Source organism: Marmota flaviventris, chromosome 3, assembly GCF_047511675.1.
Source record: "Marmota flaviventris isolate mMarFla1 chromosome 3, mMarFla1.hap1, whole genome shotgun sequence".
Taxonomy (NCBI): domain Eukaryota; kingdom Metazoa; phylum Chordata; class Mammalia; order Rodentia; family Sciuridae; genus Marmota; species Marmota flaviventris.
The window spans coordinates 122608267-122622205 of NC_092500.1; the positions used below are offsets into that span (position 1 = coordinate 122608267).

Genomic DNA, 13939 nt, shown 5'->3' on the forward strand with positions numbered 1-13939 from the left:
TACTGGAGGGCTCTGTGGTGTGCGCAGTGAGACTGCAGGTTTCAAACTGGAGTTTTTAAAATGGAGTTGCTTAAGTTTAGGACTAAGGCCATCCTAACTGTGTGTGTGTGTGTGTGTGTGTGAGAGAGAGAGAGAGAGAGAGAGAGAGAGAGAGAGTCTGACAGTGTTTTTATATAATTAGAATTTTAGGAGGTTATCTGGTTCATCTGGTCATCTTGTTTCCTTGTTTTAGACAAGGAAAGTTAAAATCTAGAGAAGACATAGGGCTCATTCAGAATCAAGGCAGCATCAAGGCTAGACTCCAAGTCCCCACGTTGTCTTCAGGGCTTTCTTCTCTTTATGTACAGAGCTGCCACAGCTGGACAGAGAAAAGAGCTTCAGTTGTTTGGAAAGATGAACATTTACTTCCACAGTCTCCATTCCCCTGGGAAGTAGATGAAGGGAAGACTGATGAAGAGCCTTAGCAATGAAAAAGTGTTGTATTCGTTTTTCTCCAGTGTTGGGACTTTACGAATCCTATGTCCAGGTGAAGGTGAAAATTGACCTGTTCAGTCTCCCAAATCATCCCCAAGATCATACTTGTTCTCTGTCCTCTCCATCACTGCTTTGGCCAAGGCCCTCATGATTTCTCACCTGTGCACCCCAAATGGCTAACTGAGCTCCTCGGAATCATGCTCCACGCTATTGCCAGAGAGATGTTTCCAAAACACAAATCTGATCTTGTCAGCTCAGATTTAGCACAATCACATAGCCCTCAAGATTTTAACTTGGACTATATGATGCGTATGACACTATATGACAATCTAACCCTCTTTTCTGACCCTCTGCCAGCGATGTCTGATTCCTGTAATTGCAGTTTCTAGAAATTCCACATTTTATTCTCTGTGCAGTCTAATCCATCTTACCTTGGCTCTGTGCCCATCCTGCCCTTCCTTCAAGAACAGGCTGCTTTTCTCAGGTGTGAGGGTTAACACAACTCTCCCAGCAGGGTCAGCCAGAATCTCAAAGTGTGCTCCATGCACTCTTTAGATGTCTGTTAGTGTGTTGATCACATGCTCTGTAACGGTCTGCTTCCATGGGTCTCCTCTCCTGGAGAGCAAATTCTCCTTTAGAGCACAGTCTGTATCTGGTGGAATTGACTCAACAAACGTTTGCAGAAAGAGAGGAAGGAAGGAAGGGAAGGAAGAAGTTAAACTGATCATCAGTAGAGAAGAGACTAACACTTTTTTGTTTACTTTTCAAAGATTTTTTTTTTCGTGTGTGTGTGTGTGTGTGTGTGTGTGTGTGCGAAAATAAATGTTCCCCTAGCCAGGTATGGTGATACCAGCCTTGGGAGGCTGAAGTGGGAGGACCACTTGGGCCTAGAAGTTCAAGGCCAGCCTGGGCAACATGACAAGATCCTATATCTTAAAAAAACAAAAACAACTTGATTTTCTTACCTTCCCCAGTCCTACTCCTCAGAAGTAATTTTTTTATAGTTCCTTTCTTCCAAATCCTTCATTATACCTGTATAAAAAGGTATGCAAACATCTTTTAAAAAATAAATATAGAATCATATTATATACGTTCTTTTACTGGTTTTGCTCAATATGTTACAAGCATACATAAAGATCAACCACTTTTTTTTTAAATCCAATCATAGCCATTTTTTTCAGGTTTCTTTTCTTTATTTTTAAAAATATTCAATCCTAGGTATATACAGATAAAAAAGACAAGATATGAATTCAAATTTTCCTTAGTAATATTCACTCATACCAACAGTTCCTCAGGGGTGATTCTTTTCCCCAACATTGAGTTGCTATTGATTACTAACTGGTTATAGATTAAATAAACAATATCAAATAAACCTATCATATTCTTTGAGTCTCACTTTTCCTTAAGCTATGCCATATCATTTTTTTTTAAAGAGAGAGAGAGAGAGAGAGAGAGAGAGAGAGAGAGAGAGAGAGAGAGAATTTTAATATTTATTTTTTAGTTTTCTGTGGAAACAATTGTTTGTATGTGGTGCTGAGGATCGAACCCGGGCCGCACTCATGCCAGGCAAGCACACTACCGCTTGAGCCATGTCCCCAGCCCTGCCATATCATTTTGATTAACGTTTACTTTAAGATAGCTATAAAGTGATTCTTCTATTTTTATTTTAAAAAGTTTTTTTGTACTTTTTAATTATTTTTTTTAATTATAATGCCAGTAGGATGTATTTTGACATATCATACCTCCATGGAGTGTAACTTCCCATTCTTGTGGTTGAACATGATGTGGAGTTTCACTGGTCATGTGTTCATATATGAACAGAGGAAAGTTAAGTCTGATTCATTCTACTGTCTTTCCTATTCCCGTCCCCTACCCTTCCCTTCATTCCCCTTTGTCTATTCTTCCCTTCCCTTCCTCCTTATCGTGTGTTAGCATTACTTATCAGCGAAAACATTGTGCCTTTGGTTTTGGGGGGCTGGCTTATTTGATCTACCTCATTTTAAAAATTGATTGCATCACATCCCATAAAATATATGTGTGCCATATTTTAAATTTCCCATCATTTAGAGACAAGTTCTAATTTTTAAATATTTGTGCTGCAATAAATATCCTGATTTGTCTTTAGTCTTTGATAATTTCAAAATGGTGACACCACCATGTTGATTATAGTGTCTGCAAGAGCTTCCCAGTGTGGAGTGAGTGATGTGCAGAAGCCGGGATGACGTTTGCATTGGTCCCTGTTCTGCCCCTATTTCTTATATATTTTATTCCCTTAGCTCTTGATAGAGTTAGAGACTGTAAAGGGACTTCCAAGGGACACAGAGTGGAGATTCCACAATGTTTTGCTAATGTATAAGTGTCCCAGGAAACTTCGAAGGCTCACCATCCGGTTATATGAATCACTACTCTAATTAGATTCCATGGTATTATACAAGTTTTTCTATCTGTTTCTTTCTGTGACATTTTTATTGGTGCCTTATAGTTTTACATAATGATGGGATCTGTTGTACATATTTATACGTGCACACAATATAACTCTATAATTTGGCCAATATCACTCCCCTAGCACTTCCCTCATCCTGCCCCCATTGCCAAGTCTTTCCATCTTGCAGTCAGTTAATTAGTCATAGAATTGTGCTCTGAATGAAGAAGGTACAAAATGGCTGAATAAGATCCAGAAAAAAAGATTCTACCAAACTTCCCCCTTTCTTTTTCTGTAGGCATTAATCTAACCCAGTAGCCCACTAGTCTATGCATATTGTAGGGGGGAATATTGTATTTGTGGCAATAGAATGGGGTTTCTTTTGCAGTTAACTAGGGGAAATGGTGTTTGCTGGGGGCTTAAACTGCTAACCACGTGCTTTACTCGTCCTCCTTCCCTGGCTCCTGCCTCTCCCTCTGCCCTCCAAACCCTATCAGACCACTAGAAGGGAGGCAAGAGGAAAAGCAGAGTCCAGTCCGCCCTTGCTTTTGTGTCTGCCCCCTTCTTTCCTTCAGGCCCGCCCTTCTTTCTTCTCTCTGGAGTGTGTGGACCATTACTTATATTTTATTCCTACTGCCAATTAATTTTTTCTGCTCTCCTTCCTGCAAGACTCAGATGGACGATAAAAAGCCAAGGAAACCGAGTTTGACTTCCTTCCCAATTTTGAAAGCAAAAAAGAAGCAAAATTTCACCTCTGTGAAGGTAAGGATTCATGAATTTCAACTAGTGACAAGAGATATCATTGTGAAATATTGGGACCTGGCAGTTGTTAAGCCCAAGCACCTTTGAGGATAGTATAAGGGGAAGATATGAAGGCCCCAGCTGATTGGTGGAGGTCTGGGTGGGCTTAGAGGGAAAAGCAGCCAGACAGGGAAGATTTCATATAACAGGCAGCTTGCATTTGGGAGCCTCTGGATTAGTGACTTATCCACAGTACCTTTTATTCTCTTCCTCATACCTGCAACCATACCAGCAATGTCCTGCAATAATTCTGAACAAGTATTCAAGAACATTTCCAGAAAATGTGTTTCCCCTAACACAGAGACCATCTCTTTTTACTCTGCCTCAACTAACTGAAGGCAGAGCACTGAAGGTAAGACCCTATGATGTAGAGAGTGTGATTACAGTCTATGAGATCAACGTCTATATTATATGTATTTTTTAATCTCACTCAGTCTGAATTCCTCAGGGTATTAAAAAGCTCCTTTTGACTAGGATCTTTGTTCAGAATGTTTTGCAGCAAACTTTAGCCCAAAGCATCCAGCCTGCATTACTAACTGGGAGAGTCAGCCTTCAGCTGCCTACTGGGGCCTTCCCTAGATCCTCTCACAGATCACAGACCATCTCCTTGAAATTATAACCCAAGGTCACTTTCTCCAGGTAGTGTTCCTGATTTAGTCGTAGCTTTCTGTGCCTCAGAATTACAACTCCCAAGAATGGATCAATGCCAAGCCTATCATTCTATACCCTACCTCTGCCTTTACCACATGCAATAGCAAGAGTTTATTTTGCAATTTGTAGGTACAAATATTATTAGTATCTAACACATTTATTTTGATGAAAATTACCTTAAAATATTTGACACAGTTAATCTAAAGCAAAACATGATAATATAATAAATACAACATTCTGTTAAATTTTAGAGTTTTACAACCTCGGAATGAAGAAGTCATGATTTTACTTTAGCAAAATTTTCATGAGTTTTGCAACTTGCAAAACTTTTTCATTTTTCATTTTCTTCTTCTTTTGTCTTAAAATCTGCTTGAACTCATTTATTGAATGGTCAAATGACTCTCACTGAACCCTTAGAGACAGGTGCTTTTATTCTAATTTTGCAGGTGGGGAAACTGAGCAAGGCTAACTAGATCACTAAGTCTGGGGGACAGAATTCAAATCCATATATGTACCCACTCTATTCTGTGCCTCTGATGAGTAGTACCAACTCTGCTAAATGTTGTTCTAAAAAGTTCTTTATGCATTTAAGTTAATTTTAAGGAAAAGAAATTTTCTGTAGCTATATGACAGGAATAAAAATTAAAAATACCACATGCACATCAACTCATTTATTTGTATTTTACAATAACTATCAGCAAGTTCATAGTATCTTTTTTTTTCTTTTTGGTACTAGGGATTGAACCCAGGAGGGCTCAACCACTGAACCACACCCCCAGCCCTTTATTTATTTATGAGACAAAAGTTCTCACTAAATTGCTTAGGGCCTCACTAAATAAATTGCTGAGGCTGGCTTTTAACTTGTGATCCTCCTGCCCCAGCCTCCTAAACCACTGGGATTACAGGCATATGCCACCATGCCCAGCTCACAGTATCATTTTTAACTAGTATTTAAACTTGTAACTATGGTCTTTACATTGCTAAATATTCTGGTGGGATTTAAATAATTATCTTTTCACCATCAATTGGCATTCCCCAACGGATTTGTTATCCCTTTGAATTTAATAGGATTGAGTAAGGAAGTGCAAACACATCAATAACTGTCCTCTGCATGTGAAATTTTAAGTTTCAGTGGACACATATGACATTAATTGGTGGATAAAAGTGAATCATATGAATTATAATCCCTTGACTTATGATAACACTGGAAATGAAGGGCTGTGAATCTTAGCATATCAATTGCCCTAACCACGTGTTAAAAAAGTATTTTGAATATTTAAGCACATTAACCATAATTTCCATTTTCAGTGTTTAATAGTATATATTATAAACAAAAATCATATTAATAATAAAATATTTAATTATTATTATTTTTTGCTATGCTAGGGGTTGAACCCAGGACCTTGTTCTGGGTGAGTACTGTACACTGAGCTACATCCCAGATTAAAATATTTTAAATATGTAACTTGGTAATAATTTAGCCAAGGGATTTAAAAAAAAAATTTTGATTTCATTTGTCCTGAAGACAATGGTGCAGTCCTCCATCTAGTTATAAGGGATTCGTTTCACAGTGCCCCCATTCGTTTGACTGAAATGTGTAACATGACCACTAGAGAGCCATCTTCCCTTTGGCTTCAACGCTGGTAGAGATTCTCCATCTTTTCTGCTTAGCTGATGAGGATCAAAGAACTCTCATAGTGGTCCTCAATGCACTTTAGGATATGCTCTGTGTTATGGTTTATCCTAACTTCTGGGAGAAGCAGCAGATACTCCCTCTGGACCTCGGGCATCTCAGCTAGTAAGCTGGAGGACACTGACTTTCCTGCTTCTCTCTTCAAAGAAAACAACATTGGCTTGCAGCTGATTTCTGGGATTTGAGGAGCTGTCAGGACTCCAAATATCAGGTTGGGTCATGCCAGGAGGAGAACCTGGGAGAAGGCCATGGGGAAGAGAGTGCTGTTAATTTAGGATATGACTCTTCAGCAGCCCTGACAATTAAATAGGTGCGACAAAGTACATCCAGAAATGTGCTAAAGACACAATTTCTCTTTCTGCATTGTGAGTGCAGGTACCTACTAAAGTACCTACTTTATTTCTTATTTTTCTTAAATCCTTTAAATCATTCAATTGCTGTCTTCACTTCTTTACACAGGCTTTCCTTTCCTACCCTTTTCAGTTACATGTTTATTGCTTGTCTCACCCTCCACAATAGGACTGCCCAACATGGTAGGCACTGGCCATATGAGGCTATGGAGCCCTTGGTGTGTGGCGGGTCCAGATGGAGATGTTTTGTGAATGTGAAATATACAGCAGATCTCGAAGACTTGGATGAGTGTAAAATAACTTATTAAATGTTATTTAAGAATTGGGTGAATTTTATAACATATCAATTAATACCTTAAGGAATTTGTAAAAATAATTTTGGATCAATTCATATTAAACTAGTATCCTGAATATGTTAAGTAAAATATATTGTTAATTGCACCTGTCTCTTTTTACTTTTTAACGTGGCTATTAGAAAAGTTGTGTTAGGTAGCCTGCATTATATTTATGGTGGAACACATGCTGTAAAAGGGACATTCCGTAACCGCAAAGGTATCCTTAGACTGGATCAGTACTGAATCCCCATAACTAGGATAGTACTGGCACAGACTAGCACTTGAAGTGTCCTTGTGGAATAAAACCCAGGAGTGTTTATTTATTTGCCCCTTTAAATACTTAGTGTCTACTTGTTTCAGACACTGTTTTAGGTGTTGGAGATACAGTCCAAAAGAAAACAGGTTAACAAATTATTATGGGGCTTAAAATTGAGATTCTTCGTAGGAAGGCCAGATATTTTGGTGAAAATGTTGAGAATGGTAATGACTAGCTCTCATTTTCCTTCGTGGTTAGGGTTGCAATTGACAGTGTTTTTTTTTCCACCTTGGTTATATATTTAGAATCTCCCAATCAAGTTTTAAAGACTACTGAAATCAGAATTTCTAGGGATTATAGACATTTGTTAGTTATTTTCTATCATGTGTGGACAGATGTTCATTTTAATTCTAGCTGTGAGATCTCGATTAGGTCATTAAGTCTCTGACCATTTGTGAAACTGGAATAATTAGTCTTATATTCCCCGACTGGAGTGGTATTAATGAGGTAAGAGAACATGAACTCTCTGGCTGGCAGATTTTAGAATATGCTTTCACTTTTCCTTCTCTCGCCATTTAACAGAATGGGGTTTTATGAGACAGGCTCCTAACTGAGTCTCACACAGTAGAAGAAGGTATCTGAGGGTCCTTCCCTCTGTCTCATTTCTGTCTCTTATCAGCAGTCCTTTTACAAAAAGCAGAACCAAAATGAAACAAAGAAACCCAGTCCAACCATTTGGTATTACTAAGGAAAGAATGGAAATTACACTCAAAACTGAAGAACACATTCCAGTTGCCAGACATGTTTAGGTCTTTTTTTTTGGGGGGGGGGAGCACACTTAGCACACTATTATCTATGGTAATGAATTCACCTTTCATTGCAAATGAAAGGTTCAGACTAGAAGAACTTGTAATGCTCATAAACTAAATCGTCAAACCATTTAAACTATAACCACTTACAACCAATCTAGAGTTGGCATCTCAATGAAAGTTAGGCATGTACTATTATGTAATGTAATTTGGAATGGATTTGGAGCCTTGAAGGAGCACAATTATGCAATTTCTTTCCATTCTCTCCCAGGGTCCCACTTTTCCTCCTGAGATCTACGCGGTAAGTACCAGTTTCTTTGTTTTGCATTCCCATTGCTGCTCTAATTTGGAGAGAGAAGAGAACAAATATTGGAGATTGCATTTCTTATTGTGGAAAGGATGCTTAAGTGAGCGGCTTAGGAGGGAGTTTCTGACTGATAAAATGAATCAGAAAAAATAGCTACTTTTCACTCTAGAGTCCGTGAAAAATGGAGTATCTGTCCAACATGGGTGTTTAAGGAGATACTAGAAGAAAATCCCCACCCTACCCATATGGGTTTAGTTTTGTATATTTGCTCCTTTCAAAAATCTTGAGGTAGTTATCACCCCCGTTTTACAGAGAAAAGCAAGACCTCAAAGTCATCCTGGTAATAAAACCTGAAATCAGGATTCAGGTTTTCTTTTGTAATTCATGAATGCTTTTAAAAAATTGCTTCTCATTATTAATATATATAAAAGGACATTTAAGAAATATATGTAAGTTATAAAGAATAATAATACCATGGACACCCTTGTGTGTGCCCAACATGGAGTTGAAGAAGTCCCCTGAGTGTTCTTCCCCATTGAATCTCATCCTGATCCCTCTGAGCTAACCTCTATCTTGAATTTTACAGCTATTATTCCTTGCTTTCCTGTGATATTTCCAAGCCTTGCACAGCATATGTTGGTTAATTTTGCATGTTCTCATTTTTGATATACAGGAATCATACTGTTAAGTGTTCTGCTATGTGATTTTCACACTCAGTCCTACACCAGCCTACCTGCCACTGCATGTGACTGTCCTTGGATTGTCCAGGGCTCTATTGAGATGGATCATTACCTGTGCTTTGAATCTCAGATATTGTGAATAAATATCACCTTTGTTCTTGGGAACCTGATTATCTATCAGTTTAACTGCTCTGCCCTATTGCTTGGGCATGCTTATCTCATCAGTCATTGGACATTCTGTTTCTTCTTGTGTTTCTATTATTAAAAATAATTCTGCCATGAAAGTTCTTGTGCATGTCTGCTAGTGCAAATGGGTAGCCATTTCTGGGTATTTACCTAGGCAGGGACTTGCTAGGTAATGAATATGTGAATGCTTGACTTTACCAGGTAATGCCAAACTGTTTTCCAAAGCACTGGCACCAGTGCACTTTGTCACCAGCAGGGCACACAAGTTTCAGTTGTTCCACATCCATTTTATCACTCGTCATTATGTGACTTTTTATCTTGCCAATTTTGTAGGTAAGTAACAATTTTTTATTGTATCTTTACTTGCATTTGGATGATTGTTATTAATGAGACTAAACCCCCTTTCATATATTAACAGACCATTTATATTTCCTCTTCTTTAAACTCCCTGTTTTTGTCTTTATTGTGTAAATATTTTTTCTATGGTGTTGTCTTTTTCCTATTAATCTGTAGAATATTTAATATATTCTGTCTATTAATCCTTACCAATATCATACGCTGCAAATACCTTCATCTGATTTATTAGCTTGTCAGTTTTTATGTTCTTAATTTTTTAGAGTAGTTTTGGATTTATAGAAAAATTGAATAGAAGAGAGGAGAGTTCCCAGATACTTCATCACCTTCCTTATTTTATCTTATTATTGACATCTTGCATTACTGGAAAGTTGTTACAACTTATCAACCTATATTGATGCATTATTAACTAATAATGATTGTTATGATTTGGATGTGAGGTGTTCCTCAAAAGCTCATGTGTGAGACAGTGCAAGAAGGCTCAAAGGAGAAATGATTGGGTTGTGAGACTCTTCACCCAATCAGTGATTTAATCTGCTGATAGGGATTAACTGGGTGGTAACTGAAGTGGTAGGGTGTGACTAAAGGAGGCGGGGAATTAGGGTGTGGCCTTGGTTTATATATTTGTACATGGAAGTGGAGTCTGTGCTTCTTGATCACCATGATGTGAGCTGCTTCCCTCTACCACACACTCTGCCATGATGTTCAGCCTCACCTCAAGCCCAGAGAAATGGAGCCAGCCTTCTATGGACTAAGACTTCTGAAATCATGAGCCCTCAAATAAATTCTTCCTCTTCTATAATTGTACTGGTTGGGTCCTTTAGTCACAGCCGTGAAAAAGCTGACTAAAACGATTTTACTTTTGGTTGCATCCTTTGTGTTGCACATTCTATGGGTTTTGAAAAATATATATTATTAGGTACAAACCATCACAGCATGATACAGGATAATTTTACTAACCTAAAAATACCACATTCTCCACCTAGTCAATCCTGACCCCACCTCCCACCAAAACCCTAGCAATCTCTCTTTTTGCTAACTCTATGATTTTGCTTTTCCAGAATATTCTGTAGTTGAAATCATACAGTACTGCACCTTTTCAGATTGGCTTCTTTCATTTGGCAATATGTCAGTAAGGCTCCTCAATGTCTTTTTTTTTTCACTTTAATTTTTTTTATTATTAGTTGTTCAAAACATTACAAAGCTCTTGACATATCATATTTCATACATTTGATTCAAGTGGATTATGAACTCTCATTTTTACCCCATATACAGATTGCAGAATCACATTGGTTACACATCCACTTTTTTACATACTGCCAACCTAGTGTATGTTGTATTCTGCTGCCCTTCCTATCCTCTACTATCCCCCCTCCCCTCCCCTCCCATCTTCTCTCTCTACCCCATCTACTGTAATTCATTTCTCTCTCTTGTTTTTTTCCCTTTCCCTTCACTTCCTCTTATATGTAATTTTGTATAACAATGAGGGTCTCCTTCCATTTTCATGCAATTTCCCTTCTCTCTCCCTTTCCCTCCCCCCTCTCGTCCCTATTTAATGGTGATCTTCTTCTCATGCTCCTCCTCCCTGTTCTGTTCTTTGTTGCTCTCCTTATATCAAAGAAGACATTTGGCATTTGTTTTTTAGGGATTGGCTGGCTTCACTTAGCATAATCTGCTCTAATGCTATCCATTTCCCTGCAAATGCCATGATTTTGTCATTTTTTAGTGCTGAGTAATACTCCATTGTGTATAAATGCCACATTTTTTTTATCCATTCATCTATTGAGGGGCATCTGGGTTGGTTCCACAGTCTAGCTATTGTGAATTGTACTGCTACGAACATCAATGTGGCAGTATCCCTGTAGTATGCTCTTTTAAGGTCTTCAGGGAATAGTCCGAGAAGGGCAATAGCTGGGTCAAATGGTGGTTCCATTCCCAGCTTTCCCTGGAATCTCCATACTGCTTTCCAAATTGGCCTCACCAATTTGCAGTTCCACCAGCAATGTACAGAGTACCCTTTTCCCCACATCCTCGCCAGCACTTGTTGTTGTTTGACTTCATAATGGCTGCCAATCTTACTGGAGTGAGATGGTATCTTAGGGTGGTTTTGATTTGCATTTCTCTGACTGCTAGGGATGGTGAGCATTTTTTCATGTGCTTGTTGATTGATTGTATGTCCTCCTCTGAGAAGTGTCTGTTCAGGTCCTTGGCCCATTTGTTGATTGGGTTGTTTGTTTTCTTATTGTTTAATTTTTTGAGTTCGTTGTATACTCTGGATATTAGGGCTCTATCTGAAGTGTGAGGAGTAAAAATTTGTTCCCAGAATGTAGGCTCCCTATTTACCTCTCTTATTGTTTCTCTTGCTGAGAAAAAACTTTTTAGTTTGAGTAAGTTCCATTTGTTGATTCTTGTTTTTAACTCTTGTGCTATGGGTGTCCTATTAAGGAATTTGGAGCCTGACCCCACAATATATAGATTAGAGGTTTGATAGCTCATTTCCTTTTTTCAGTGAATAATACAGCATTGCATTGGTATACCTGTTTATCCATTTACCTGTTAAAGAACATTATGGTTGCTTCCTATTTAGGGGGAAGTTATGAATAAAGTCGCTATGAACATTCAAGTGCAGGTTTTTATGTGAACAAGTTTTCAATTCATTTGGGCAAATATCAAGGAGCATGGTTGCTGGATCACGTACTAAGATATGTTTGGCTTTGTAAGAAACTGTCAGACTGTCTTCCAAAATGACTGTACCATTTTTCCATCCCACCATCAGTGAATGAGAATTGCTCTTACACCTTCTTGCCAGCATTTGGTATTGTCAATGTTTTGGATTTCCAATATTGTTGTAGTTTGATTCTGAAATGTACTCCAGTGCCATCTGCATCCAGCACAGCCGGCTAACTCAAGGTCACTCAGGGGAAATTCCCAAGGCATTAGAAATAAAACACAGACACACAATTTACCTTTAAACCAAGCTCCAGGACGGGAGAGCAAGGGACTATAGGAGAGGCTGGCGAGAGAGCAAGCACGCTTTTATTAGGGAAATCTAAATTCTTAGGAAATCCTATCCAATGAAAGTCAAGGGGGGCAGGGTTACAAGGACAGGTGAGGTGATTGGATCCCTGGATATGTGGAGAGACATGCCCCTGCAGGAAGACAGTCTCTAGAACCCTAGAAGACCCAGGCTAACCAGCAGCGTGACCGCCACCGGATGCCACACCTCTCAGCAAGGGAGTCAGACCTAGTCATGTGCTAGATTGGTCTCCCACACCCCAGAAGTTTGCGTGTTGAAGGCTTGGTCCCCAGCTGGTGGCGCAGCTGGGAGGTGGTGGAGACTTGGGGAGGTGGAGCCTAGATGGAGGAGGTGGATCTCTGGGGCATATCCTTGACCAGTATATCTTGTCCCAGTCCCCACCCCACCCCCTCCTTCCTGGCTGCTAAGAAGTAAGTGGCTTTGCTCTGCCACATCCTCCCCACCAGCCACGATATTCTATCTTATCACAGGCTCAGAAACAATGGAGTTGCTCAAAGAAGCTGTGAGCTAGGGGCACTTTGAGCAGAAAAAAATAACACCTGCATAGGATGGAATGAATCTCAATGAATGGAAACAGCCTCAGAAATCATCCTCTTCTTCTTCTTCTTCTTCTTCTTCTTCTTCTTCTTTAGCCAGAGAGAGAGAGAGAATTTTTTAATATTTATTTTTTAGTTTTTGGTGGACACAACATCTTTATTTATGGTTTTATTTTTTTTAATTTTATGTGATGCTGGGGATGGAACCCAGCGACCCACCCATGCTAGGCAAGCGCGCTACCGCTTGAGCCACATCCCCAGCCCCAGAAATCATCTTCTTTAACCTGCCTGTGAATGCACAAATCTACTTTATATTATAGGAAATTTAGTGTCTAATTTGTAGAAAAATGCTTCTTTCTAAGTGTTTCTGTTGTATTCTATATTCAGGTACTACTGGAATAAAAGCATGAACTTATTTTAATTTGAGATCTTTGGAGTGGAAGTAGTTTACAATCTCTTGTCCCCATGTTTCATGGTAGAATACAAAAGAGATCAGAAAAGATCACTGGATGGCAGTATGACACAGTAAAAAGACACTTGAGGACTTAGGCCGTACATAGACTTAGGTTTGCTACCATTAGTTGTGTTATCTTGGACAAGTCATTTGGTTGACTTTAGCCTCTCTTTCTCCATCTGTAAAATGAGGTCATCATATTATATATTCCAAAAGTTTGCTACCAGAATCATGGTTTTTCAAGTTCCATTAGTGGACTCCTGAATCAGCAGGTTGCACTAAGTGCATTCGAAAATGACTCCTGGTTTCTGGATTTCCAGGCTTGTCTCATGCCCATCACTCAAGGATAGCCAGAGTCTCCTCCTTCCATCTCTACCAGGGTCAGAGGCTGGTAGGTGGGCCTCCCAGAGGATATGGCATCAGTGAGATGAGAATCTGGTCCTCCCAAGTGGCAAGTCATGTTCACTGTGCTAATGGGTCTCCAGAGTCCAGCCTTGGCTGTGGGTGTAATCAGGAGGGAGCGCCTTCCTGTCTAGGCATCCTGGGCTTCCTTGTGCACCACAAAGGGGCTTTAAGGGTAGACTCTTGGCTAGA

General features: G+C 39.2%; 1 protein-coding gene across 1 annotated transcript in view; it reads left to right on the forward strand.

The window, feature by feature from the left end:
* Dyrk4 (dual specificity tyrosine phosphorylation regulated kinase 4) overlaps nucleotides 1-13939 on the forward strand; it is a 51510-nt gene that overhangs the window by 3234 nt on the left and 34337 nt on the right. Inside the window, exons 2-3 of the mRNA XM_071609223.1 lie at nucleotides 3566-3658; nucleotides 3930-4049. Coding sequence (XP_071465324.1) covers nucleotides 3572-3658; nucleotides 3930-4049 — 207 coding nt within the window. The 5' untranslated portion in view covers nucleotides 3566-3571. The remainder of the gene's footprint in view (nucleotides 1-3565; nucleotides 3659-3929; nucleotides 4050-13939) is intronic.